General features: G+C 36.8%; 2 protein-coding genes and 1 pseudogene across 4 annotated transcripts; 2 read left to right on the forward strand and 1 right to left on the reverse strand.

The window, feature by feature from the left end:
• Positions 1–1,459: 1,459 nt before the first annotated feature.
• On the reverse strand, positions 1,460–11,288 carry LOC106929505 (uncharacterized). Its single transcript, XM_088002683.1, has 11 exons — positions 10,899–11,288; positions 9,495–10,070; positions 8,137–8,256; positions 7,357–7,476; positions 5,989–6,108; positions 5,710–5,829; positions 5,509–5,628; positions 5,234–5,353; positions 4,176–4,295; positions 2,635–2,736; positions 1,460–2,476 (listed from the first exon to the last, which is right to left on the reverse strand). The coding sequence occupies exons 1-11, from the start codon at positions 11,158–11,160 to the stop codon at positions 2,424–2,426; spliced, it is 1,833 nt and encodes a 610-aa protein (XP_087858809.1). The 5' UTR covers positions 11,161–11,288; the 3' UTR covers positions 1,460–2,423.
• A 1,469-nt stretch (positions 11,289–12,757) lies between these two features.
• Positions 12,758–17,752, forward strand: LOC106921220 (G protein-coupled receptor family C group 6 member A-like; annotated as a pseudogene). Its single transcript, XR_015761999.1, has 5 exons — positions 12,758–13,036; positions 14,322–15,082; positions 15,409–15,621; positions 15,696–15,813; positions 16,408–17,752. The product of XR_015761999.1 is annotated as a G protein-coupled receptor family C group 6 member A-like (transcript).
• A 2,700-nt stretch (positions 17,753–20,452) lies between these two features.
• LOC148152811 (G protein-coupled receptor family C group 6 member A-like) lies at positions 20,453–27,405 on the forward strand. Of its 2 annotated transcripts, XM_088002421.1 has the most exons (6): positions 20,453–20,700; positions 20,776–21,088; positions 22,381–23,142; positions 23,542–23,754; positions 23,829–23,946; positions 24,176–27,405. In XM_088002421.1, the coding sequence occupies exons 1-6, from the start codon at positions 20,534–20,536 to the stop codon at positions 25,105–25,107; spliced, it is 2,505 nt and encodes an 834-aa protein (XP_087858547.1). In that variant the 5' UTR covers positions 20,453–20,533; the 3' UTR covers positions 25,108–27,405. The 2 variants fall into 2 exon arrangements, with proteins under 2 accessions (XP_087858547.1, XP_087858548.1); XM_088002422.1 differs by having other exon boundaries at positions 23,829–24,264.
• The last annotated feature ends 468 nt before the right edge of the window (positions 27,406–27,873 follow it).

Raw genomic sequence — 27,873 nt, forward strand, 5'->3', positions numbered from 1 at the left:
CCGAAAAAGGAAAAACAAAATAATTAAGACTTGTTTTAAAGTTAATTTGTCTGACTAAAATTCAGTAAAATCACTGTGCTGCAAGTTATTTTTTGCGTCTAGTTTTGCATGAAAGAATTTAAACATGCCAAGGTTTGTAATTGTCTAAAGCGCACTGTTGCACATAAATTAAGCAAACCTAAATTTTTCATGAGCACAAGGCATTACACAAACTTTAGCATACTTTTCCTATTGATAAAACTACTTCGTTGTTTTTATCTGAGTAAGAAAAATCCTAAAAAATAAGTGGTGCCAAATTTCCATTCATTTACATTGTAAAGCCAAATTCTCAACTTTGATTTTTTTTTGTTTCTTTGTGAGGTGCAACTACAAATTACAATGTAATTTTGGGGAATTTTATGTGCTACACAAACACAAAGTGGTGCATTGATAAGATAAGTAAGAGGAGAATAAACATGTTTTTCAAAGTTCCTCTTAGTAAATGGAAATTCTTTAAACACCTTTTTATGAAATAGGTGCAAGTCTTTTGTTGTATGCTTCTACCAGTTTTGTGCATCTAAAATGTTGTGCAAAAATAGCTCAAGCTTACTCAGAATTAATGGAGAACGTCTGTGAACAACGCTTTTCAAACCATACCAGTCTCTCACTTAGTTGTCATTTAGGTCTAGACTTTGACCAGGTTATTCTAACGCATAAAATTTACTGGTCGAAACCAGTTCATTATTTCTCAAGCTGTATGTTTGGAGTTGTTTTCCGGCTGGAAGATAAACCTCACCCAAGCCTCATCTTCAGGCTCCAACACTTTTTTTCTCTAGGATTTTCCTGTGTGTCTCTGTACCTTCCGATCTGATCAGCTTGCTTGTCGCTGCTTAATGAAGGCATTCCCGTAGTATGAGGCTGCCACTACCATGTCTTCACATGAGTTGTCTGTCAAACATTGCATTTCTCAAAGGCCGTCTGGAGCTCCATGCGCCACATAACTTCTGTGCCGCGTAAAGCTGGAAATAATAATTTTTAGGGCTCTTTTATAATTAGGAATTTCTTCTTGCTACTCCTCCATGATAGTTATTTGTAGAGTGCATGGATAGTTCTTGTCCTATCAACAGATTCCACCACTTGAGCCCTATAATTCTGGAGCTCCTCCAAACCAACCACAGAGTTCTTGGATGCTTTTCTGATTATTTCCTTGTCAGTCTAGGTGATCATGTCATGTCAGGGTTGCCCTCATATCATACTCTGTTTTCAGGTGATGGACAGTACAACCTTCAATGTTCAAATGTTTAGATATTGTTTTATAACAATCATGCTTCCAATGACAGTTCATTATCTCTGGTCAAACTGCACTGTTACTTTGTCTTGATCCTGTTTGATCACTTCTCTAGCAAACCTCTGGAGCCTTCACACATTTATTCTGATATGAAATTACACACCATTTACTGTTAAGTGAAAACCAAAGGCAGTTGATTGCACCTGATTTTATTTTAGGTTATCAGAGGAAAGGGTCACAGTGCATTTTACACTTTTCAGCTTGCCAGCTGTAAGACAATAAAAGCCATGTATTACTATCTTTCCATTTCACTGTTTTGTGTTGGGCTAATAAACAAAATCCCAATAAAATGCAATGTAATTTATAGTTTGAATCAGCACAATATTGCTTATTTGAAGCAATGTGGCTCTCAAATAACAATACACCTGTCACATAAAACATGTATTCATAAAAATATCCTAACTTTGTTAATGATGTCATCACTTTTGATCAGATAGGAAAGTAGCAATAAGTATCAGCAGTAATATAAAGACTATCTTTTAAAAGAGTCAAGACAGTTGTGTGGAAAACATTGATTCATAAAATGTATTCATTTCTGCAGCCGTTCCCATCAGAAAACATGCAAATAACTGTTTTCTATTTCAAAAAGCACCACAATGCATTATTCAAATGTAGACACACAAAGACAGAAAATAAAATAACTGTTTATAGAAAATACATTCTCAAAACCGTTAGCTTAACATAATCTCTAATTAAAAGCATTGTTGCCAAGAAAACTGCGCCAAGTCTGAGTCACATTTAAACTCCCTGAACTATTTCACCAGGGAGTTCACCAATTTTTTTGTTTGCTAAAACAAACAAAAAAAAACTTGACCTGTTTTAAGGAATCAAAGCAAATTATATAACGTTTAATTGGTTTATACAAGAAGACATAAACACAGTCCTGTTGAGTTGTCTTTTTTTAAATGTGGGCAATTACACCAGAGTTGTCATCAATGTAAGTTTATCAAAAACACAGCACCAGAGCAATTTGTTGTAACATTAAAAACACACTGCAGATTTTCAGACATTAGGAAATTTAAATTTTTACGGAACATGATATTCTGTAACACTGGAATAAAAGTGCAGAGATTTTTCCTCTAGCTCCTCTTTGTTCTCAATGTTGGAATGCGCCTTCAATGTCGTTTACTTTGTCTGAAAGTTCAGAAAGTGAACAAACAGTCAAGGAAATGTAAATATTTCATGGAAAAAAGTACAAATTTAATGTAAAATATTGTATAATATAAACTGATCTGAAAGATTGTTGTCTTTAAAACCAATTTAAGTTGTAAAATGAAATCTAAATATATGGACTCAGAAAAGGATATTTTTCCTGGTGAGCTCCTGAATGGCTGACTGCACTTTTTTCTGGAATACAATTTGAGCTTCGCACATGCAGGCATCTTCTGAAATTTCACTCCTCATTTCCTCTGAAACAATAAAAACACATGTCTGACAGGGGCAGAAGAAATTTTTGATCGTCGTATGCTGGGTATATGACATAGCAGGTAAAAAAGTTATATTGGAATCAGAGATCAATGTTAGATGAAACTGAAAGTGTTATTTCATATAAGGTGGCTCAGTAGTTTAAGACAAAGATTAGTAGTTTTTCTAAAATGTTAAAAAGTGTAACCAATTACAACCTTAATATGCTTACTTAATGAGGTCCACCTTAAAACACACAACATGAAAAGACATCCAGCAACATGTTACTAAAAACATTTTAATAGTTAAACGTTTTCCTACAGAACCCTTGTCTATAAACTGTGCAGAACAATTAAACATATGGTTTTATCAATTTCTGATCTTTATGTAGTTATAAACAAAACACACATTTTAATGTAAAGGTGCAGAAATGAGTTAAACACAAATAGTTTTGGAGCTATTCCTGCAGGTAAAAAACACAGCTATTGACCCTTTTTGTAATAAAGCCAGTAGTAAATTTTCAACTAATGGATTAATAATAACTGAAATCAAGTACATGGTGCAAAAATGTTAAGACTACAATGAACTGCAAAGTTTCTGTTTGAAGTTAGGTCTTTCTGTAAAACCACCCTGAGCAGTAACTATCTGTAAGGTTTTATCACTTCCCTTAGATTGTTGAGTAAGGATTTCTTCTTTTCTTCAACATTTCTTCAGATTTTTTAGATTTGCAGACCTTCGTTTAAGTACAACTCTCTTAAAAAGGGCACATGTTGCTATTTTATAGTGCAATCAAGTGTCTATGTTACCTTCAGAGGTTATAAAAATGCAAACATTAAATTTGACTTTGTAATCTGACACCTTAATATTGGACCTCTGTCCCGTTTCAACATTCCACCTTCAACAGGTCATTGCAACAATGCTTCTGTGAGTAATTGACAGCAATACGTTTCTGACTCAGTTGTGTATTTCTGCAGATGTCAGTCGGACCTCAGGGAAGGGCCTACTGACTACTTTTTTTTTAAAGTTACATACTGCACCTTTAACATGATCATTCTAAATAGAATTTGAGATAAAGCTCAGCTCTTTTGTGTAACTTCTTTGAACATTGCAAACCAACAGTAGGGGTTAATTCAGTAAGGTACAAACTCCTTAGTAGATTGTAATGAGTTAATCTTTCCCACAGTTGAATGATGGTCATTAAATTGTTTGGACATGGCCTTGCAGCTCTTCCTTGTATAAATGGGCAGATTTTTTTTTCCTGCCTTGGCATTGTGTTAACAAAGCCCTATATTGAGAGTCATGTAAATTTCCATGGACACTCCAACAGTTGTAGGGAAGACCAAGTCAGACTGTTTATTCAGGAAAAGTGTAACTCCAAGAGATCATCTATAACCAAACAACTTGAAGTGTGAGAACGGTGTGCTTTGAACACACAAAAACTTACGTGAACATGTTTTCTGGTCTGAATTTAGTATGTATCCTACTCGACACTTGCAGTTGTAAGAAACACCATTGTTGATGCAGATATGCTGGCAGTCGTGTCCCTGAATACATGCATCCAAACCTGAAGGAAGACACTGAGTGAGTTTACTCTGCCCCCTCCATGGTTTGCTTATCAAATTAATGTTTAGTCTATGACATAACCTGTGAATGTTTGAATCACGTAACTTAAGAGATAAAAGAAAGAAAAGTCCCAGAATGTCATATTTCTTAACATCAGACATTCAGACTTTTTGTTTTCTGGTGGTTGTTTTATTCATTTTTCCATTGTAGAAAAAAGGCAGATAGATATAAATGCCAGGAAATCTAAACTGTGGATGGAAAATAATCATCTGCTCTACTTATTCTTAGCCCATTTATAAGGATCCATAAATTAAGGAAGCTGTTGACCATGCCAGTTTTTATTCTGGCATGGTCACGCTGCATGTTTTGCTGCTTAGGGTTTGTGCTCAACTGCTTTGTAACTTTACTCCTCCAGAAAGGTAGTTTTGTTGTTGTGTTATGACGCTGGGAGCATGAAAATTATTTCACAGAATCGCACTGGCATCTCATTGTGTGAAAGAGTCACGGAAAGAGTTTCATAATACGTTAAACATGCAAACGAGTAAATATTGAGTTGACGCAAGTTGCCTCAAAGACAAATTTTGGAAACAGAGAAGAAATCAAATTTCAAAGTCATTTAGGTCCCAGATTGTCAAACTGGTACACAAGAATCTGCTGGCACAAGGTCTGCTTTTAGTGGTAGGATACATGTTGTCTTAATTTCCAAGTTAAAAGCAACAGAGCCAGTAACTACAAAAAAGTAACAGTGTAATTTCTCTGCCCTTGCAAACATTTTAGCAACATGTTTATTAAAAGAGGTTAATGCATCCTAACTATCTATATAAGTGCCACCATTTTTTTTTATCCCTTTCCACCTTGAAACCTGGAAAATGTACACTTCTGAAATGTTCTACAAAAATCAAGCTGGATTTTAAGTAAAATACAAATAAATTTGCTTACGTGAGCATGTCTTTCTGTCCATGTTGAGCGAATATCCCAGCCGACACTTGCAGACATATGAGCTTCCACTGTTGACACATATATGCTGGCAGTCATGTCCCTGAGAACATGCGTCTGAGCCTGAAAAGAAAAGGAATCAGAGACGCCTGATATCAGAAATCCTTTTCTTTTGGAGAGCATTTTATGTTGCCATAAAAAGCTGCACATGAAGCAGTCCTGCTGTGACGATTTTCAATTGTTCATATTTTTATGCAGAGTGGAATGTGGATTCTTACGTATGCACGTTTTCCCGTCGGGATTCAAAACATATCCTGTTTTACATTTACATACAAACGAGTCATCGGCTTTGACACAAATGTGTTGGCAGCCATGTTCTCCTGCACATGTACCTGAACCTGAAATGAGAAGCTATTACATCTGTGTGCCTCAGATGAGATGCATTGAACAACTGCTTATCCAGAAAAGAAAAATCTTACGTGAGCATGTTTTTTTATCTGGATTCAACACATATCCTACTTCACATTTGCACATGTATGAAGCGTCACTGTTTACACAGATGTGCTGACAATCATGCCCTTGAGAACATGGATCAGAACCTGAAAAGAAATCACACGTGATCCAACATCTCCAAACACAGTGAGAAAAGCAGTGAGAGGGAGGACAGTTTTCGATATATACCTGACACTAAATGTAAGAATCAATATTCCATCTCACAAATAACTTTTTGAGACAAAAATATCATAGTTTTGTCTTACGTGAGCACGTTTTCTGGTCTGTATTTAACACATATCCCGCCCGACACTTGCAGACATACGATGCATCACTATTTTCACAAATATGATGGCAATCGTGTCCAAGGGCACAAGGATCAGAACCTGGAAAGACACAAATTTGCATGACAAAATATCTAGTGCTGCAATTAATTCTAGCCTAACAGACAAAGAAATTAAAACAAGCGATGCAAAGCTTTAATGCAACAATAATCAAAAGGAACAGTAGGCGTATTCCAATTTAATAAGAGGAGCATAACTTTTTTTTTTTGCAATATTTGGGATTTACTCTGTTTTTTTTAAGCATTATCACACAAAAATTCTCTCTCTATATCCCTGTGAAACCTCAGCATGGCCACCAGCAAAGCATACTAAACGTGGCTGCGAGTTTCCTTACGCGAGGATGTTTTGTTGTCTATATTCAACAAATATCCTTTGCGACACATGCAAACATAAGAATCTCCACTTTTGATGCAAATATGTTGGTTGATGCAAATATGTTGGTTGATGCAAATATGTTGGCTGTTATGTTCTGAAGAACATGCATCCATACCTGCAAAGAAAAACTTCCACATTGACACACAAACAAAAGTCCCCTCTGTACAGCCAAGCTAGAATGCGGTTTTAGAAACAATTTTGTACGTAAATCGATGATACCTAGAAATCTTTTGCCTAAGTTCGAAGGAAAAGGGAGGAAAACAGACAAAAGTGTAATTTACACATATTTTGAGTCTGCATCTAACACACATCCCTCTTAACATTTGCATACGTGATAGTCGCCTTTGCTGAAACACATACAATGGCAGTCATTTATCTAAACCGGAAAAGAGGTGATGTCGTGCCCAAACTGCTGAGTCACTTTGTACGACTGACAAAGTAAGTGGAAAGAAATTTAAACAAGAAAAAAAAGGTGTGCTGAGTCAATACTTTGTAAAGCTAGGCTTTGCTGTAGTTGAATATACTGTGACGTTTACACCAGCTTTGCACATCTAGAAACATTTCTAGATTTTTCTTTGTAAAACAGCATAAGCCCAAAGTAACTTTGGTTTATGTTCATAGTCATGAACATAAACCAAAGTGAAAGTCCATAATCTCAAGTCTTTTGTGACCTCTAACAATGTTTTCTTATTTGATTAAAATGTCAAGTACTCAGTACTATTTAACCTACATAACTAGATATATTGCTGTGCAAACACAACAAAGTAAAGACATGAACGTCTATTGTCAACCATTACTTTAAGGCATTTGCAACAGCAAGTTCCAGTTTTGCATCTGCAAGCTGGCTAATGTGAAGAGACCTTTGACCACCACAGCTAAAACTTATGATCTATTGAAAGAAACCAGTGTTCTTACGTGCACATGTTTTCTTGTCTGTGTTCAACACGTATCCAGTTCTGCACTGGCACACGTACGAGTCACGGCTGTTGACACAAATGTGCTGGCAGTCATGTCCCTGGGTACAAGCATCTGCACCTGAAAAAAAAAGTCATTCACCCATCAGGGTGAGATAGTTGAAGATGATGATACGGATTTATAAAGTTCCACCACCTAACAGTCTGTTTTAACTGTGCTCTGCTAGGCGTTCATATGCAGTAATACGGCTCAAACTAGCAGAGACTTGCTTAGTTTTGTAAGCCAGTATGTAAATGGTTGTCAAGTAAGTTGTTAAACTCTGTCACATTTTTAAACCAAGTACCAATGACTGTCTTTTCTCTGTCACTAGAGCTTCAGCATCTGGAGCTCTGTTTACAGAACTTGAAGAGAACCTGCACACTCACACTGAGCTTTATGCAACCAGTCAGACATATTAGTAATTACAGGTTGCAGGTCTTCTGTAGCCTGTTTGTTTCTTTATGCAAATTCACAACTATATCACCCTGCACATATCTGACAAGTACCATGAGGTGGACAAAGATCAGGAAAGTCATTGTTATGCAAACTTAAAAGAAGAGAACTCAATATAGAACCTTGAAGCACACCAAGATTGCTGTCAGCAACTGTAATTTAATAGAGCACTTTTTTTTTTATTATTTGGATATAATCTTATAGCTAACTAACAAAAGACATGTCTGTACAATATTTAATCTTAAGGTATGCTGAATACTGAGAAATAAGATTTATTTTTATTCTTACGTGAGCATGTTTTCTTGTCTGGATTCAGGATGTAGCCAGGGTGACACTTGCAGATGTACGAGTCACCACTGTTGACACAAATATGCTGACAGTTGTGTCCTTGATCACACGGATCCAAACCTAAAAGGAAACACTTCACTGTCCGATTGGCTTATGCTTACTAAAATCACAATAAAATCAGTTTTCCTTGTATTATTTGGTTAGTCTGTGAGTATTGAGATAATCTGCCACATGCAGGTAAGGTTGTATGATCTTTGTTATTCAGCTGAAGAGATGTCACATTTATCTTATGTGATTTGAATTTTATGTATTTGTAAGACGTATTTAAGTAGCTCAGTTTCTATAAATTCCAACTACACCCCATCCATATGTGAACCATGCAGTTAAATAAAAAGTGAATCCAATCACAAAACTTGTCTTCAGTAAGGATTTTACCATTGCTGTAAAACACAAGTTGTTCACACCAAAACCCCCAAATACTCTTTAGGTTCAACTGGATGTTTAACAGGAAGCTTTTTCCAAGGGACCAGTTATTTGCGATGTTTGAGCTAGTGAATGTCATCATAAGAAAGGTATTTAGTATTTAGTCTTCAGCACAGGTCCAAGCTAAGTACATTAGCTTTGATAGAGTATGGTTGCTTAGCTGAGAAATGTGTGTAAAGCATATTTTTCTTTAAAATATTGTAAAAAGAATCAAATGAAATGTTTTAAACCACAAGGTATGGTTTAAAACTTCTTTAGGAAAGTGGCTGTGTTTAGTCAAGTTCTTCTAAATATAAGAGAACAAAAGAAATTTCCTACTTAAAAAATAATGCCAATAAAAGACTTTTCTGATGCTTTTTTTTAAAGCTCTAATTGCAAAGCAGTTGCCTTTAGTGAGTTCCTGCTTTAGACAACTTTTTAATGGCTTGCAGCACTTATTACAGCAGCAGCAGCACATTTCTGTGAACAGAATAGACAGCATCATATGAAGTTTCCTACATTTTAAAGAATGTGGTCAGAATCTGAATAATCTCTTCTTTAAGTTGGTTAGTGTGGAACTTATTATTTATGCTTAATGCTTACTGCATTAATACCACTCAGTGTTTTCAGTTGCTGGACGTCTTTTCAGTAGCATGTCCAATTAGTGATAAATTAGTGGTTGTCTTTGTGCTGCACTTAAAATTAAAGAAGAGGACCACTAGCCTTAGAATGAAGATCCTCTCTATGGTGCTGCCCATATGCTCACAGGTGAATAGAAGAGGACCGATCTGACATACCGTTGTTCCCTTCACTGACACGCTTATTATCGTCTTTCCTGTCATTTAGGCCTAGTCCGTTATCATCAATATCTGCACTCCCATTATCATCATCCTTACCACACAAAGTTTCCCTAAACTTAGACGTAAGCTTCTCGATCACACCATAGGTCTCCACATAGAAGACATGGTCATCGTGTGGCTGGCTGGCCATAAGTTTCAGGGAAGCCATATCAGCTCTGTCAACTCCCACTGCATACATTTCAATCCCAGATGCTCTGGCTGTGGCTGACACCTCCTCCACCTTGTCCTGAGGTCTGCCATCGGTCACTATAATAGCCACCTTAGCAATGTTCATGGAAGCGGATCGGGCCCCGGCCTCCTTGGTGAAGGCTTTTTCCATGGCGGTCCTGATGGCCATTCCCGTCATGGTGCCTGAAGCTAAGGGCTCAACTTGGCCGAGTGCCTGCTTCACAGATGATTTGTCAAAAAAAGTGTTGAGGAGGAACTCAATCTTGACTGTGCTCGCATAATTAACGAGGCCGACACGAGTGGCATCTCTGCCGATGACCAGGCTGTCCACCATGTCCTGCAGGAACTCCTTGGCCTTTTTAAATTCAACAGGGCGCACACTGCGGGAACTGTCTATGATGAAAACCAGGTCAATTGGGCGATTTTTGCAGTTAGTTCTTGTTGCTGTAAAGAAAAAAGAACACAGTTTTATTAGATTCGTTATATGTTCTTTTTTTTGTAAGCAGAGAGAAAAAATATTCTTACAAGGAAAAGTGAATTAGGTGTTTTATTAGCTACTTTTATTTTGACATTTGTGTATCATGTCTATATATGTGTTTCATGCGTTATTTGATTGATTTTCTTATTTTATAACATGACAGCACACATGCACTGCATTTGCCATCACTGGCATCCATATGTATTCATGTATTTTTCTTTTTTTATGTATTTTTCTTTTTTTTGTTTTATTGCATAAGCCCAATAACAGAGAAAAGACAAACGTTCTAACATTATATTTGATTTTACTGGTTTGTTAATTTTCTTCCAGAAATTATATTGAAAATATGTTCAGTTTAGCACAAAACAATGAACAAACAGAAATAAAATTATATATATATATATATATATATATGGAAAAAAATATTTTTCACACATTTTTCTGTACATAGTTCTTATGTTGAGATGTTCAGTACTTAAACTACTACTGATTGTTGCTGGATAATCTCCAGCAGGCTGCAAGGAGCCAGATGGTGCAGCTTTACGCTGAGATGGCTTGGACCCATGAAACCAAGACTTATTGCGATCAATTTAGCAAATTAAGAAAAGTGTGTGTGTCGGAAGAGAGCTAAATAGTGCTCTCTTCCGCATCCAAGTTTGAGTTGTATTATTATTTTAAGTGCTAATAAACCAATAACAATTTCTACTGCAATGGGATGTCAAATAAACCCTACAACCGCATGGTCTAGCTAGCAGTTAAAATGATCACGGAAAAAAAAAAAGAAAACGCCCAACCTGCGTCATCTCTCAGTCCCTCGTGCCTCAGGTAGATGTCGGCATTTTTTCGCGCGCCCCGCTGCAGCTGGACGCTTCTCTCGCCACCCCGCCGGACCTCCTGAAAGCCTTTCTCACTCTGCGCCTCTACAGACTCTAAGTCCGCTGATAGGTCATAGCGCCCTGTAGACACCCGACGGTGCGACCGGGGCTGTGGGAGAGAGCCCTGAGATCCCGCCGCCAGGATACCAACGACCACCACCTTCCACACTAATGAAACCATCTCGACTTCGTCCAACTGGCTTACAGCAGGGTGCACTCCTATTTATATCCTGCACGACCACTACCCATAAGGCGTGGAGAGTCGGGGATCCAATCCAGACCCTTTAAGTCGTTAAATGAGGGTCAATCCAATTTATCATAGACTAAAGACGTTATGAGTTTAAAGCTCCTTAAATACTTTCACTTTCTGAAGTTGATATATGGGATGATTTTATAAAAATGTTTTTGCATAAATAATATGCAAAAACATATCAACTTCAGAAAGTGAAGCTGATATGTAGAAAGGTGATTCTACATATCATATAACCTGCAACAGGTTATATGCAAAAAACTGTTGGGTTTTTGCATATATAATATGCAAAAACCCAACAGTTTTTTGCCTATTATTTATGCAAAAACTCTTATACCCCAGAGTTAAGTCAAATGCAACCAATTAACATAAAAAGCTCTGTGTGAATGTAAATTTCATAATAAATCCACTGCAAACTTCCAGGGTCTTCATGTAATACCTCAATGGTTAACAGACTGTAAGAGAAATAGAGAAAAAAGAGACGTGAAGCATACCAGATGGGCCAGTTGTGAAGTTGTGGAGAAGTTTAATGCAGGATTAGGTTTCGAAACAATGTCTCAAGCTTTCAACATCTCACAGAGCTCTCTGTGAGATTGAAATCTAAGACTTGTCCCCCCACCTAAACTGAAGCACGGGGGTGGCAGGCCAGGGAGGTAAATGCACGCCAGTAGTGGACAAAAGTTGTCTTAGGATTCAATGGCCTTGAGACAGATGGAGGTTCACCTTTCAGAAAACCAGTGAACTGAAACTAAAATGAAATGGTATAAATCAAATCATACTAATGTGCTGTAATGTTGCAAAAAGACTCCCAACACACTCAATGCGCTTTCATATTTAAAGTGATTAAATATTAAGATGTTTTTAGCCCTAAATTAAGGTTAAAATCAATTTTGAACAGTGATCAAAAACGTGAATTTGTATGAAGCATGCCCTCTCATGGAAATTAGTGTAAACTGCAGCAGGGATACATTTATTGTTCAGACTGGTTTATGTGCAGAACCACTGTGATGATGACACGCAGTGAGGGTGAACTGTAATAAATCCATAGACGGATGATTTGAATCACCTTTCTACTTTAATGTCAGTATCCTGTACTAACAATATCAACAGAAAAGAGTCTGAGAATGCAAATGATCGACAACAGCAGTAGGCTGTTTTGGATCTTTATTAGAGAAACATTTTCCAGGAACCAGCTGAAAAGGAAGGGGACCGAAACCCCAGCACACACATCTGATCAAACTGTGTGAGCACCATGTTTCTGTTGAAGCTACTTGTAACTTTTATGTGTGTGTTTCACTCTAGCACTAAAAACACAGATCTGCATGTGTATCTTCATGGGGACGTTATTATTGGAGGTCTTTTTCCCGTTCACGACAATACCAACAGAACAAAAGCTCCTGGTCCAATATCTTGTGAAAAGTAAGTATGCTCTCGACAAAAACTCAATTTACATAGCTAGAAAATGTACTGTTTATTTCATGCCTTCTTTTGCAGGTTTAACATCCAAACATTCCTACGTACCCAAGTGATGATCCACTCTATCCAAGAGATAAACCAACGAACGCCCAGACTGCTGCCCAACCTCACCCTTGGATATGACATTTATGATACTTGTGGAGATGTCAGCCTTGCCATTAGAGCGACTCTGCAGCTGCTGAAGGACCAATCAGATCCTCAGAGGTGTCTCATACCTCCATCCATCAATTCCTCCTTGCCCGAACCTGAGACGAAGGTGGTTATTGGAGAGAGATACTCTGAGCTATCCATAGCAGTTGCAAGGGTACTTGCTCTACCATCAGTCACACAGGTTTGTCTCTTGCTTGCAACGCAATAAAATTAGACCATGAAAATTATTCAGATAAGTTCTTCTGTCCTTAGAATTTCATTTAGGATTTATGTAAAGTAAGACTAAAAAACCAACAAGTCTATCAGAAGGAAAAACATAATTTAAAAAGCTGCAACATTCTAGTTGCAAAGTTGTGCACACCCCTGAACTTTGATGAACCTATCTTTTTCTTATCTTCGTTATCTTTGGTTGGAGTCTATCAGCATCCCAGATTTTAACCTATGAATATTATTTGCAATGCCTTGCAAAAGTTCTGAAAAGTAGAAAGATTTATAAAATTATGTGACGATATTTATGTCATGTTCAAATGCCTCCCTAGGCAACCCTGCAATTCTTTCTGTTCAGTTTATCTCTGAACTCTTGCTTGTTTGTTTCAAAATTATAAGTTTGCGCTTGTGAATTATCTTTGTTGATTTGTAAGTAAGCATTGACCCATTGTAGAACTGAAGAATAATACCCTTTTTTATCTTCAGCTCTCTTACAGTCACCTAAAGATTTTGGGGTAGAAGAGATTGGTAAATAAAGCTGTTCACAATTTCAGTGTCTGTTAGAAAACCAGGCCCACACCACATGTGGGTATGGCATTCATTTGGTGATGAGTTTGTTTTTTATCCCAAATATACTTTTGTGAACTTATCCTTTAAGCTTGATTGTCTCAGTGTTGGATGGTAAATACAAAGCTGTATATTTTTAGTAACTTCTTCTCAAACAATGTTTGTAGCCAAAGAATAAAAAATTTTATAAGGTAAAAATTAACCTTTTATAGCAGTGTTTCCCAACCCTGGTCCTCAAGGCACACTGTCCTACATGGTTTAGAGGTTTCCCTGCTTTAATGTGCCTGTTTCAGCTGATTGCAGTTCAGCAAACACCTGTTAATCAGTCATCGATTGAAATCAGCTGGACTGAAGCAAGGAAATACCTAAAACATGCAGGGCAGTGTTCCTTGAGGACCAGGGTTGGGAAACACTGTTTTATAGGATGACCGAGATAAATGAGTACGTTTTTTTTTTTTTTTTTACCAGTGAAAACTCAGACGGTGGTTAAACAAATTATCTTTTAAGGATGCACACACACTTAGATGTTATTCTTTAAATTTTTCCCTCAGACATATTTGCATTTTTTTTTTAGTTCAACTTTACAGGACATGTTTAAAAAATGTTCGATCATTGATATGAAATTGTATGGATTTTTACATGTGTGTGTGAACCTTTTCAATCTTTTTTCATTGCATTGCTGCTCTCCACAGATTAGCTATGCTTCAACCAGTGAGGAGCTCAGTTTAAAATCTAAGTTCCCCACCTTCCTGCGGACTGTTTCCAGTGACAAACATCAGACGCAAGCCATTTATGAGCTGGTGAAGAATTTTTCATGGCAATCAGTGGCCATTGTGGGAAGCACTGATGAATATGGGAAGTATGGAACCGATTGTCTCAATCAGCTCTTCAGTGACAGTAATATCTGTGTTGACTTTGAGGAGATTCTCCCTGCTACCTTTGACAAAAACTGTTCAACGGCAAGACGGCAAGGGAAAAAATAGAAAATTCTACCGCTGAGGCCATCATCATGTTCACCAAAGACACCAACGTTCAAATCATCCTTGAAGCAGTTATTGAAAAAAATCTCAACAGAACCTGGATAGCAAGTGACACCTGGTCCACTTCTTCTACAATCTCTGAGATAAAAGGAATCAAAAGCATTGGTCCAGTTTTTGGTTTTATTTTTAGACAGAAGGAGGTGCCGGGCTTTAAAGATTACGTCACCTCAATGTTTAATGGAACTACAAACAACATTTTGAGTTATTATCAAGTTTTCACAAACGGCTCCAAAGATGACATGAAATGTAACTGCAAGAATAAGACCGCCGACCCAAGCTGTTTGTACTGCTACATTGACCATGACGAATCCTATAACATCTACATGGCTGTCCAGGTCATTGCTGAGGGCCTCAGAATCCTACTAAAATGTAACAATCAAAGCTGCGAACGGACCAAGTTTTCTGCTGTTGAGGTAAAGTAAACAAGTTTCTGTGTTGAGTCATTCTTTACATATGATTTCAGGATTACTTCATTTGTGTCCTAGAATAGACACAGAGGACTGTAATTTCAACAATCACATTTTGCACATTCATCCTCGAGACAGACAGTCAAATTGCATAATTTCTGACATGGAGTATATAAATATCCCTGTATGAATGTATCTGGTGCCAGGTCCTTGCAAACTGAGTCATTTTGATAGCCATATCTGATCTGAATTAGAATAAATAAATTATAATATTGCATATATTTGAACCCCTATTTCATAAATAAATATTGGTCTAAAAATTGTCTCCACAGCTTTTTCATGTAATCAGCAATATCAACATTACTGTGAATGACACAAATATCTACTTCGATGAAAACGGAGATCCCAGTCTGGGATACGACATATTGTTTTGGAACACATCTGAGTCCAAAGAAGGCGTTGAGAAAATAAAAATCGGAGAATACTGGCCAAATAAAAACATTTCATTTAACAAAGATGTGTCACAATGGAGAACCACTGGAAATGTAAGATGAAGATATATTAGTTAGTAAAAAAAACAGCTTGTGATCATATGCTAATCCTATTGTCTCTTTTACAGGTGTCTGTTTTTAACTGCTCCAGAACATGTCAACCAGGGCAAAGAATGAAATCGCAAAATGGAAAATGCTGCTATAAATGTGTTAACTGTTCATCTCAAGAGTATTCATATGGAAATGGTCAGTGTTATCTTTTTACTATCTATGCTTACCATTTCTGCCTAAAGGTAGGAAACAGAAACAACATATAGTTTCCTCTGTACCCACTTTACTTGTGTGAGAAGCTCCTGTGTTATTTTATATCAGTGTATGTAGTCCTTTGACTAAATACACTTAAAAATGACGCTATTTTGCTTTAACAACATGGTCACGGAAAGAGCACCACACCTTTCTGCAGGCAGCCTCCTCTGTGAACAACGACGTTGCAATAATCATTCAGTAGTTTCATGTCATTTGACATTCGTAGTTATTTAATGAAGAATCAAACACATACAGGAATTTAGAGGATGTTAGTTTTCACTAATTCAGATTAGTTTACACTGAAATATGTTGTGTGTTCCTCACACAGCAACACCAAAACGTTTGTAATGAATAAAACATGAAATAACTCTTTGAATGATGTTTAGTAGTGTAGTGTGAATATGTATGGTCAAATACAAGGATGTCGTGATCCTTAGATGTTTGACCTTGGAGCTTAAGTTTTCTGTTTTGATCAGTCTCTTTTTCACTTATATTTTGTTTTTATTTTCTTTCTGCCTTTGTCTCCCTTTGTAGACACTTCCTGCAAATCATGTGCCAATCACCAGTTCTCACCAGCAGACCATAGAAATACTTGTGTGAATAAAAATGATGAGTTTCTTGAGTGGTCAGACCCCTTCTCCGTCATTCTGATCACTGTGGCTGTCATTGCAATAATTGCTACGGTAGCTATTGCTGTCATCATCAGGATCAACCGTGGGACTCCCATTGTTAAGGCAATTGGAGGCTGCTTGTGTTTCCTGGAGGTGGTCTCGTTGCTCCTCGGCTTCTGCGTAATCTTCACCTTTATAGGAAAACCCACACCAAATTCCTGTGTAGGAATTCCTGTCTTTGGTATAAGTTTCTCTATCTGTATCTCCTGCATCCTGGCCAACTTAATTCAGATCTTAGTGGGTTTTAGCTTTGACCCAACAGTTTCATCCACAATTAAGAAACTTAATCATCCAGTTGCTGTGGTTGTCATCATCTCTGGTGTGCAGTTTGGTGTGTCGCTGGCTTGGTTAATCGTTCTCCCACATAGTCCTGTGGAAGTGCCAAAAGAATTCACAATATTGTACCAATGTAACATGTCCGAAGAGTCCAAAAAGTTTTTTGTAGCCACAATAGTCTACAACTCTTTCTGGGGCCTTGTGTGTTTTGTCTTTGCATTCAAAGGTAGACAGCTACCCGACATTTACAAAAATGCCTCATTGATCACAGTGAGCATGGTGCTGTTTTTAATCATATGGATTGTTTTCCTCCCAATTTATCTCACTTTGGAGGGAAAGTACAAACCAGCTATAAAAAGCGCAGCCATTCTGATCTCTTGCATCAGCATCCTTGGCTGTCACTTGGCCCCCAAGTGTTACATTATGTTGTTCAGGAAAGAGATTAATAATCAGAATGCTATCAGTGAATATATTAGGAAACATTATGAGAGGAAGGACTTGTCCGTGATATCGTCATGATTATCCATGCTTGGTTGTAGATTAATTGCAAAATAATACAATTGGAATCAGATAGTGGGATACTATGTATGCAAAAAAACAACAACATTAAATCAGTCCAATTTATGCCAATTTTAGGGCGGAAAAATTTAATTATTTGTATCTAGTAAATGCAGAAAAAAGAAGCAGGACCCTTTGGTTGCCATAAATATTGGATTCTAAGGCACTGAAACTAACCAATTCATACATGTACAGCTTATTGTTGTATTGTTGATTTTCAAACATTGACAAATTGAAATCTGGAAGAGACTTCATATTCTGTTCCAGATGGGGTAATACTATTTTGTTATTACCCCCAACAAAATGGCAATAAGTATGTTTTATTGTAAATACATTGGCAAACATAATCAATAAACAGCTGGTTTGTAATGTAATTTGTATGCATAAAACTGCTGTTTTAACATGAACATTTATTTTAACATAGAATATTTCATACCACTGCTATAATTTAATTTCATTTGCTAAAGTTGAGTGCAGTGAAATGGCAAATGAAAAGTCTTTGCTTTAAGGAAGTAGTCGCTTTTTAAAATGAGGTTGTTTTAAATCTGCTTATAAATGTTTTTTTTTCATTAGAAGTTAAAATGTTATAACAGTGTCACCTATATCATTTGAAAAATATGTTTTGTGTTTTAAACCCTACTTAGCACCTGAAATAAATATCGAATGACCTAAACATTTGCAAAGATGTACATAAAGGTTGACTTTGAAAAATAAACATTGAACTTGTGGGTAATGGGAAACAGATTCTTATGCATTTACTATTTCTATCTATAAAATCACAGCCATTTATAATCAAAGGTGTTTCTTTTGGAGTAACAGCTGGATATGTTATCATGCCTTCAATCAGATGAATTATAGCAGGATTAACATTTTGACAATTTTCATTTAATTCAATTTCACTACATGTTGATGTCTATGTTTTGATAAAATCATCATAACATAAAAAGCTACCATCTTCTTTCATAAGCTGTAGAACACCTTGGTTGAAAAGTTGCTTTTGTTGTTCCAAATCAGGATCAAATGTCATGAAATAGACAGTGGTCATTGGTCCATCCAGGCTAGGTCACCAGTCCAAAGCAGGGCAACATGGACACACAGGACAAACAACATTGCACATACTCATGTCTAAAGACAATTTAGAGACCAATTATCCTAACAGTGATGTTTCTTGATTTTTGAAACCTGAAAATAAAAATAAAATGGTGGTTCTTTCAAAATGATGGGAAATTTGCTGTAGTAGATCATGTTTGTGCCATTATAAATGCCACTATGAATGTGCTGTGCTTCCTGTAAATAAATGAGAAATTTTGCTGGCATGAACTCTGATGTGTGATTTCTTCCTCAGCAGAGATCTTACATGAAACAGTCAAGCACCGTAAAGTAGCTCATTTGGTATTGACAATCTGGTTTATGGAACCAGAGGTCATGAGCAATCGGCTGATGACCTCTTAGTGGCTCAAAACATGTTTTATTTAGCTAGGCTGAGGGGGAAATGGCTCTTTGCATTGTAAAGGTTGCAAACCCTGATCTATTTTATTTGTATAATCTATATTATAATCTAAATATAAGGTGCAAAATTCAATTCTAACACATTTCCTAGTTTTACTCATGTTAAGAGAGGTTCAGTCCCTGCGATGCTTCTAATGGTTGTTGTAGAATCTCCAGGAGGCTGCAAGGAGCTGGATTGTGTAGCTTTGTGCTTAGAGCCATGAAACAGGAAAGTATTGCTACCAGCTTTTCAAATGAAGAACAGGGAGTATGAGTACACCATATGAAGCCTATTGAAGGAAAAATAAACTAGTGAAACAGGCCTATGTAGCATCCAAAAATAGTTGAGTTTTATTATTTTTGAAAGGGGCGGTATTATGTATTTTCCTAGCAGATGGTGCCATTTTATAGCACAATTAACTAACTTTGTTACCTCCTGTTGTTATATAATTGCTGTACCAAACATAACCTAAAAGAAATTTGATTTCAAAACCTGATGTGTTGAAATTAGCATCTTATTCCTGGCATCCGTGATGCGTGCATTTTCCAGCACTCTGCCTTCAGCAAGTCGTCACAACAATACTTCTTATGTTGTTAACAATTGTTGGACTGAGAAGCAGTTCCTCTGATGGACTCAGCAGACGTGCAGTTTACACCAGGTGTTTGCAAATTGCTGCCGTCACTAGTCTGGTGTAGCTGAGTGTAAAAGATTAGGAGGCATGGTTTGTGAGGAGGAAGCTCGGCTTGGTGACTGCTGTGGAAATGGACAGTGCTTTTGTGAAAGCAAACATTTAGGCAAATGCTAGTGGCTGTAAGGGGAAGTCAAAAGGGATACATTCTGGACAGGTTGCCAGGCCATCACTGTGCAACACAGAGACAGACAGGACAAACAATCATGCATGTACTCACCCACCGAGACCAATCCAACAGAGGACAGAGTGCCCAGAGAGAAATCACTCATGCTCTGGGAGAACATGCAGACTCCATGCAGAAAGACCCCGGGAATCGAACCCAGAAGCCCTTCTTGCTGCAAGACAACAGTGCTACCAACTGCAACACTGTGCAGTTGGTAGTACTGTTGCACTGGTTACAAAACTATGTGTGGCAGTAAAGTAACAACTGCAAGTCAGTGTAATGGTGGTGGCAGCATCCTGCTGTCTGGATGTCTTTTTTACTCTGGCTACTGGGAGTTGATAGTAAGATGGATGGAGGGAAATGCAAAGCAGTCCTGGACAAAATGTGTTTTAGGATTTGATAGGCTTGAGATGGATTTATTTTCCAGAAGAATAAAAACATTGACCTGTTAAATCAAAAGAGCATTGTATGAAGCATGCTGCCCTCTCATGGGGATTAGTGCAAACTACAGCAGGGATGTATCAGAGGCCTTCAATGTAAAGTGCAAAGATGAATGCCTTTACTGTTCATGTGATAAACAACTGTCATGATGACTTGCAGTAAGAATAATCTGCAAATGAATTCGTCTTTGTGAGTGATTCAAATCACCTCTCTACTTTCGTGTCTGTATCTTATTCTAATGATATCAGTGGAAATGTGTCTGACGATGCAAATGACCCAGATCAGTAGGCAAACCCTATATGTGAAGGGCTTTCCAGGAGAAAGCTCACACTGCAGGAGTTGAAAGCACAGCCTGCACGTCTGATTCAACCATGTTTCTGTTGAAGCTACTTGTAACTTTCATGAGTGTGTTTCACTTCAGCTCTGAAAATACTGATCTGCATGCGTACCTTGATGGGGACGTTATTATTGGAGGCCTTTTTCCCGTTCACGCAAAAACCAACAGAACAACAGATCCTGGTCCAATAAACTGTACAGCGTAAGTATGTCCTTGGCAAAGAATCCAATTGCAAAGCTAGAAAATGTACTGTTTATTTCATGCCTCTTTTTGCAGGTTTAACATCCAAACATTCCTACGTACCCAAGTGATGATCTACTCTATCCAAGAAATAAACCAACGAACGCCGAGACTGCTGCCCAACCTCACCCTTGGATATGACATTTATGATACTTGTGGAGATGTCAGCCTCGCCATCAGAGCAACTCTGCAGCTGCTGAAGGACCAATCAGATCCTCAGAGGTGTCTCATACCTGCATCCATCAATTCCTCCTTGCCCGAACCTGAGACGAAGGTGGTTATTGGAGAGGCATTCTCTGAGGTATCCGTAGCAGTTGCAAGGGTACTTGCTCTACCATCAGTCACACAGGTTTGTCTCTTGCTAAGTTTTATATGCTATACAACATCCATTTAAATGTAAATATATCAATTTGATACATACCAGATCATGACACTGAAATTCAATCAAATAAGATTGTGATAATTCTTCAAATAACTGTTTCCACTTTTAATGTTTCACGTATCTCGTCAGACATGAATAAACAAATCTGAAAGAAAAATATGACTTATAACAACTTGCAATATTGTAGTTGCAAAGGTATGCATACCTGTAAGCCAAAACATGATTCAGTTTTGACTCCAGGTTTTCTTTGGTTTGAGTCTGTCAGCATCCCACATTTGGACCTATGAATATTATCAAAAATATTTCACATTTTGGAAAAACGTTTTTATTGTGACCCCACACATTTTCTGTAAGATTTACCTCTGAACTCTGACTTGGTCATTCCAAGACTATAAAGTTTGTTCTTGTGAATTCATTATTATTATTATTTTTAGTTGAATGTCTGCTTGTGGTACTGAAAAAACAATATTGGTCAGCTTTCTAGCACTCATCTAAAGATTTGGGGGTAAAACTGACTTTACCTCCAAATCTTTGCTGTTCATGATTTCATTCTCTTTATAAAAACAGCTATATGAAATAAAGCCCCCATTGTGTTTCATAGTTTGGAAGATATTCTTTCATCCTGGCCATTGCCTTCCTGTGTAACTCTGTTCAGTCTGAGCGTTCTCCTCTTGACTCGGATTGTCTCTGGTAGATTTTTTTATTGGGACAATCAGCGAACAGAAGGAGAAGTTGTGAACGATGGCGTAAATTTTTTGTGCTGTTTTAGAATTGTAGTCTGTCAGTAGTTTTATCAATTCCAGACTACATTGTTACATTGGTCAATCCATGTTGGTCAGGCATCCAGATATTGTACAAAACAAATAGTGTAGAACAAGTGACTGTTTTTTATATCACCCTCAGAGTCTTTTTTGCTGTCCTTTGTTGTTTTCATGCCAAACATACCTTTCAGGCTTCAGGTAGCCGAGGGCAGGTGTTTTACCCATGAGAACTCAAACAGTGATTCAGCAAAAAAAAAAAAAAAAAAAAAAAAAAATTAAGGCTGCGCACACTTACACAACCAGGTTATTATTGCTTTTTTCTTCTTTACATTTTTCCCTCAGACAGATTTCCTTGTTTTTTTTTGGTTGAACTGTAAAGGATACCTGTCATATTAAAGGTGAAAAGAAAATGTCAATCATTTTTGGGAAATGCATGAATTTTTACATGGATGTGCAGACTTTTTACATCTTTTTTCATTGCATTGCTGCTCTCCACAGATTAGCTATGCTTCAACCAGTGAGCAGCTCAGTTTAAAATATAAGTTCCCCACCTTCCTGCGGACTGTTTCCAGTGACAAACATCAGACGCAAGCCATTTATGAGCTGGTGAAGAATTTTTCATGGCAATCAGTGGCCATTGTGGGAAGCATTGATGGATATGGGAAGTTTGGAACCGATAGTCTCATGCAGCTCTTCAGTGACAATAATATCTGTGTTGACTTTGTGGAGATTCTCCCTGATACCTTTGACAAAAACTGTTCAACGGCAAGACATCTGCTGGAAAAAATAGAAAATTCTACCGCTGAGGCCATCATCATGTTCACCAAAGAGATCAATGTTCAAATAATCCTTGAAGCAGTTATTGAAAAAAATCTCAACAGAACCTGGATAGCAAGTGACACCTGGTCCACTTCTTCTACAATCTCTGAGAAAAAAGGAATCAAAAGCATTGGTCCAGTTTTTGGTTTTATTTTTAGACAGAAGGAGGTGCCGGGCTTTAAAGATTACGTCACCTCAATGTTTAATGGAACTACAAACAACATTTTGAGTTATTATCAAGTTTTCACAAACGGCTCCAAAGATGACATGAAATGTAACTGCAAGAATAAGACATCCGACCCAAGCTGTTTGTACGACTACATTGACCATGACGAATCCTACAACATCTACATGGCTGTCCAGGTCATTGCTGAGGGCCTCAGAATCCTACTAAAATGTAACAATCAAAGCTGCGAACGGACCAAGTTTACTGCTATTGAGGTAAAGTAAACAAGTTTCTGTGTTGAGTCATTCTTTACAAATTACTTTTTATATGTTTGGTTGTGATTATTAGCCGAACAAAGTTTAAAACGTACCTTTTGTTTTGCAGCAAACATCTTTTTATTACTTATATTGCCTGTACAGGTAGTTTTGCACATTTGTCCTCAAGACAGTCAAATTATGCAATGTTCTGACACGGAGTATATAAATGTTCCTTTATGTATAATCTCTGCTGCCAAGTCCTTGCATAATTTGAATTAATTTGATACCCATAACTAAACTGTATTATAGTAAATTAATAATGATATTGGACCAGTCTATGGGGTCTGTTTTTGTCTGTAAGTATATTTAAACTGCAACTTCATAACAAGTAAATCAACCTAAAAATTGTCTCCACAGCTTTTTTATGTAATCAGGAATATCAACATCACTGTGAATGACACAAATATCTACTTCGATGAAAACGGAGATCCCAGTCTGGGATACGACATATTGTTTTGGAACACATCTGAGTCCAAAGAAGGCGTTGAGAAAATAAAAATCGGAGAATACTGGCCAAATAAAAACATTTCATTTAACAAAGATGTGTCACAATGGAGAACCACTGGAAATGTAAGATGAAGATATATTAGTCAGTGAAATAAAGAACTCATCATCCTGTGCTAATCCTATTGTCTCTTTCACAGGTGTCTGTTTTTAACTGCTCCAGAACATGTCAACCAGGGCAAAGAATGGAATTACAAAATGGAAAATGCTGCCATGGATGTGTTGACTGTTCACCTCAAGAGTATTCAAATGGAAATGGTCAGTGTTATATTTGCTATCTGTTTTGTTTTTGCCTAAAATACAATTTTATCCTCTCTTACTTTATTTGCCATCAGTTTGAGGCCATTCGCTCAGAAGCACTTGGTTTGTATCAAGATAATGATCCAAAGCGTACAATAGTACCCCTTCTTTTTCCCAGTCTCACAGGAAAATACAGCGAATAATTTTCTTTGCTTTTTATATTCTTTGTCTTTGTCTTCTTCTGCAGATACTTTTTGCAGACAATGTGAAAAGTACCAGTTCTCACCAGCAGACCATAGAAATACTTGTGTGAATAAAACTGATGAGTTTCTCGAGTGGTCAGACCCCTTCTCCATCATTCTGATCACGACAGCTGCTTTTGCAATAATTGCTACTGCAGTGATTGCTATCGTCATTGGCCTCAACTGTGGGACTCCCATTGTTAAGGCAATTGGAGGCTGCCTGTGTTATGTGGAGATGGCCTCCTTGCTCCTCGGCTTTTGCACAACCTTCACCTTTATAGGAAAACCCACACAAAATTCCTGTGTAGGCATTCCTATCTTTGGTATAAGTTTCTCTATCTGTATCTCCTGCATTCTGGCCAACTTAATTCAGATCCTGTTAGGTTTTAGCTTTGACCCAAGGGTTGGCTCTAAGATTAAGAAACTTAATCATCCAGTTGCTGTGGTTGTCATCATCTCTGGTGTACAGTTGGGTGTATCCTTGGCTTGGTTAATCGTTCTCCCACGTCTTCCTTCAATAGAACAGAAAGAGTCCACAATATTGTACCAATGTAACATGTGCGAAGAGTCCAAAAAGTTCTTTGCTGCCACAATAGTCTACAACTCTTTCTGGGGCCTTGTGTGTTTTGTCTTTGCATTCAAAGGTAGACAGCTACCCGACATTTACAAAAATGCCTCATTGATCACAGTGAGCATGGTGCTGTTTTTAATCATATGGATCGTTTTCCTCCCAATTTATCTCACTTTGGATGGAAAGTACAAACCGGCTATAAGCAGTGCAGCCATTCTGATCTCTTGCATCAGCATCCTTGGCTGTCACTTGGCCCCCAAGTGTTACATTATGTTGTTCAGGAAAGAGATTAATAATCAGAATGCTATCAGTGAATATATTAGGAAACATTATGAGAGGAAGGACTTGTCCGTGATATCCTCTTGATTATCCATGCTTTCCCAATTTGGTCTTGCCTTTGTTATAGATGAGTTGCAAAATAATATATTTGAATCCAAACATGCACTGTATGCAAAGACAAAGTCAGACTTTTCTTCTCATTGTTTGACATTAAATCAGACCAAAGGTTAGGCAAGCTAAGTAGAGAACTTTACTAAATATCTAAAGTGAAAGATGGAAGGAGGTACTCTATCGATATGGACTAAAATGCCATTCAAAGAGTAAAAATCCATCACATCATGTTGTTGGGTGTTCTATTGCAGGCAGAATTGGTGCATTTCACAAAATAGATGGAATCACAAGGAATGAAAGTTATGTGGAAATAGTGAACCAACATCTCAAAGAAGTAGCCAGAAAGTTTAAGATTGTGACATAAATTGATTATTCAAATGGAGAAATGACCTAATCTTCCCACTAAATTAGTTACAAAATGGCTTAAAGACCCATATACTGAAAATATGTATGTAAACTTCTTGATGTCAAGAAAGTACAAAGAAAATTGTTGTTCATTGTAAATAGTTTGCAGAAAGTTATTCGGTAAACCTGACTGACCTAAAGTGACAGAAGTTTAGTCTGACATAACAGACAGTGAGAAACAAAGGTGACAACTTTTGGGATAGGAAATTTTCATGAACGCTATTGTACTGTTAAAATAATCAATTGGAAATAAAAAAGAAAGTCCTTCTCTTACCCCTATTTAAATTTGGCAGTTGCCTTTGGTAAAATTCCAGGTGCCAGAAGACAGGAACTGAGTTTGAAAAGTAGGAACAAATTATATAAAAAAAACTTGGTTGCCATAAATATGTGGAAAATGTTGTAGAGGACTATTTTATTTTGATCCATGCATTTATAGCTGATTGTTCTATAAGTTTTTTTCAACTTTAAGTGAGAAATTGAAAGCCTGAACAGAAGACTGAGTAATCACAAAAATAACCTTCAAACAAATGGTAACAGATAAATTACCAACAAATGTAATGAGTACACTTTGGTTTAAATGCAATGTACATGCATATAAATATAGCTTAGAATATTTCATGCCATTTACATTATTTCTTCTCATTTGCCAACTCTGTGACTGCAGTCATCTTTCCTTTCCATCAGCAAATAAAATATCCTAATGAGAGAAACTCACAGTTTTTAAAATCTAGTTTAAAACTGCTGACAAATGTCAATTTTTGATATTATGACACAGTTTCACTCATATGGTGTAAATTTAAATCTGTTGTGTTATAAAATCTATTTAGCACCTCAAATAATGAAAGCAAAACCTAAAAGTTTACAGACATGTACAAAAAAAAAGTTAACTTTGACAAATAGATTAGTTTAATTTTAATTTAATCATAAATAACCTGGTTTTGACAAAATTAGACCACCTGTGATTACGCTGTATCACAGTTTACTCATCTAATCACACTTCATTTTTAGCTATTATTTACAAGAATTTGCATGAAATGTGTAAAGGAAAAGCCCAAGGCCAGTGAAATAAATTCTTAATCAGAGCAAATGGTGGCCAAGCTAAAACACTGCTTTTCCTTAGCAGAACCTATTATTTTTTGTATATTTTAACACAGATTTCTCTTGTACAGAGTTTTGTGATTTTATGTCTATGAAAAGCACTTTATAAATAAACTTTTCTTACTTACTAAAAACTTAAGTAACTAATCCAAACTGAAGGAGATGGAGCATTCTTTGCCTGGTGAAGAAGCAAAAAATATGTTTGCACCTTTAAAGTTGTATATATTTTGTTGAGCAAACAAACTCTCCAAAACTGTTTTTGTGATTTCATGGCACGCTAACTACATGGGAAAAAATATAAAATGCAAAACACGTGGGCAGAGTAAATGTAATTGTGGAAGCATGCTTCCTCTTTCTATATAATACCGTGTGCAGAAAGCTTGTATTTGACTATCAAATCTAGCTCACATTTTCACTCGAAAAACAAAGCCAAAACATTCTCCTCTCCTGGGAAGTATTCATGCCTGAAAGGATTTAGGTCAAAATGTGTTTATTTATGCTGCTGTTGGGAATCTCAGGGATCTGTTTCATAGGTATTGTAAATATCTTCTGCTGCAAATGACAGATAAATGTTATATTTACCCTGAATAATATGAAGTTGGACTAATTTCACACTTTCATCTGTACTGTTATTCCTTGTGCTTTCAAATATTTTTGCTATTGGGAATAAGGGCATTGGTATACCTATTTTTTCTGTAACATGTCAATAAGTATGGAATAAGAAGGCTTCTTGTTCAAAAGGATGAATTAAAGCTTTTACATGACACTGTTTTTGTGAGTAGGCTGGGTTTTTAATTATTTTTTATTCCATATTCATTCATCTGCAACATTACCAGACTCTAATGACTCTCCAAAATACACCATTTGCTGCATGTCTAATTTTCTCAACAATTAAAGCACCAGCAGGAGGATGCTAGAGTAAAAAATAATTTAGATAGCAAAAGAATGTTCCTTCCCAAACAATTTAAGATAAATTATTTTAATCTTAAATATAGAAAAATATTTGAAAATAATTTTAAATGTGTAAATTATTAGATATCATTTCAGTGATTCTTGAGAATAGGGACAAAATGGGTTTTAATTTTCCCCTTTTTTTGTCATTTCTCCACCTTATGTATGCAAATATGACCAATAATGTTTAGGAAATGTAAAGATGCTAAGGTACAGGCTTCCAGTTGCAACATTTTTTAAAAAAAATTAAATTTTTAATCGACCTGACCTAGAACGTTGTCATCACCA

This window comes from Poecilia mexicana, unplaced genomic scaffold, assembly GCF_051168715.1.
Source record: "Poecilia mexicana isolate PSO_F unplaced genomic scaffold, ASM5116871v1 scaffold_22, whole genome shotgun sequence".
NCBI classification, from domain to species: domain Eukaryota; kingdom Metazoa; phylum Chordata; class Actinopteri; order Cyprinodontiformes; family Poeciliidae; genus Poecilia; species Poecilia mexicana.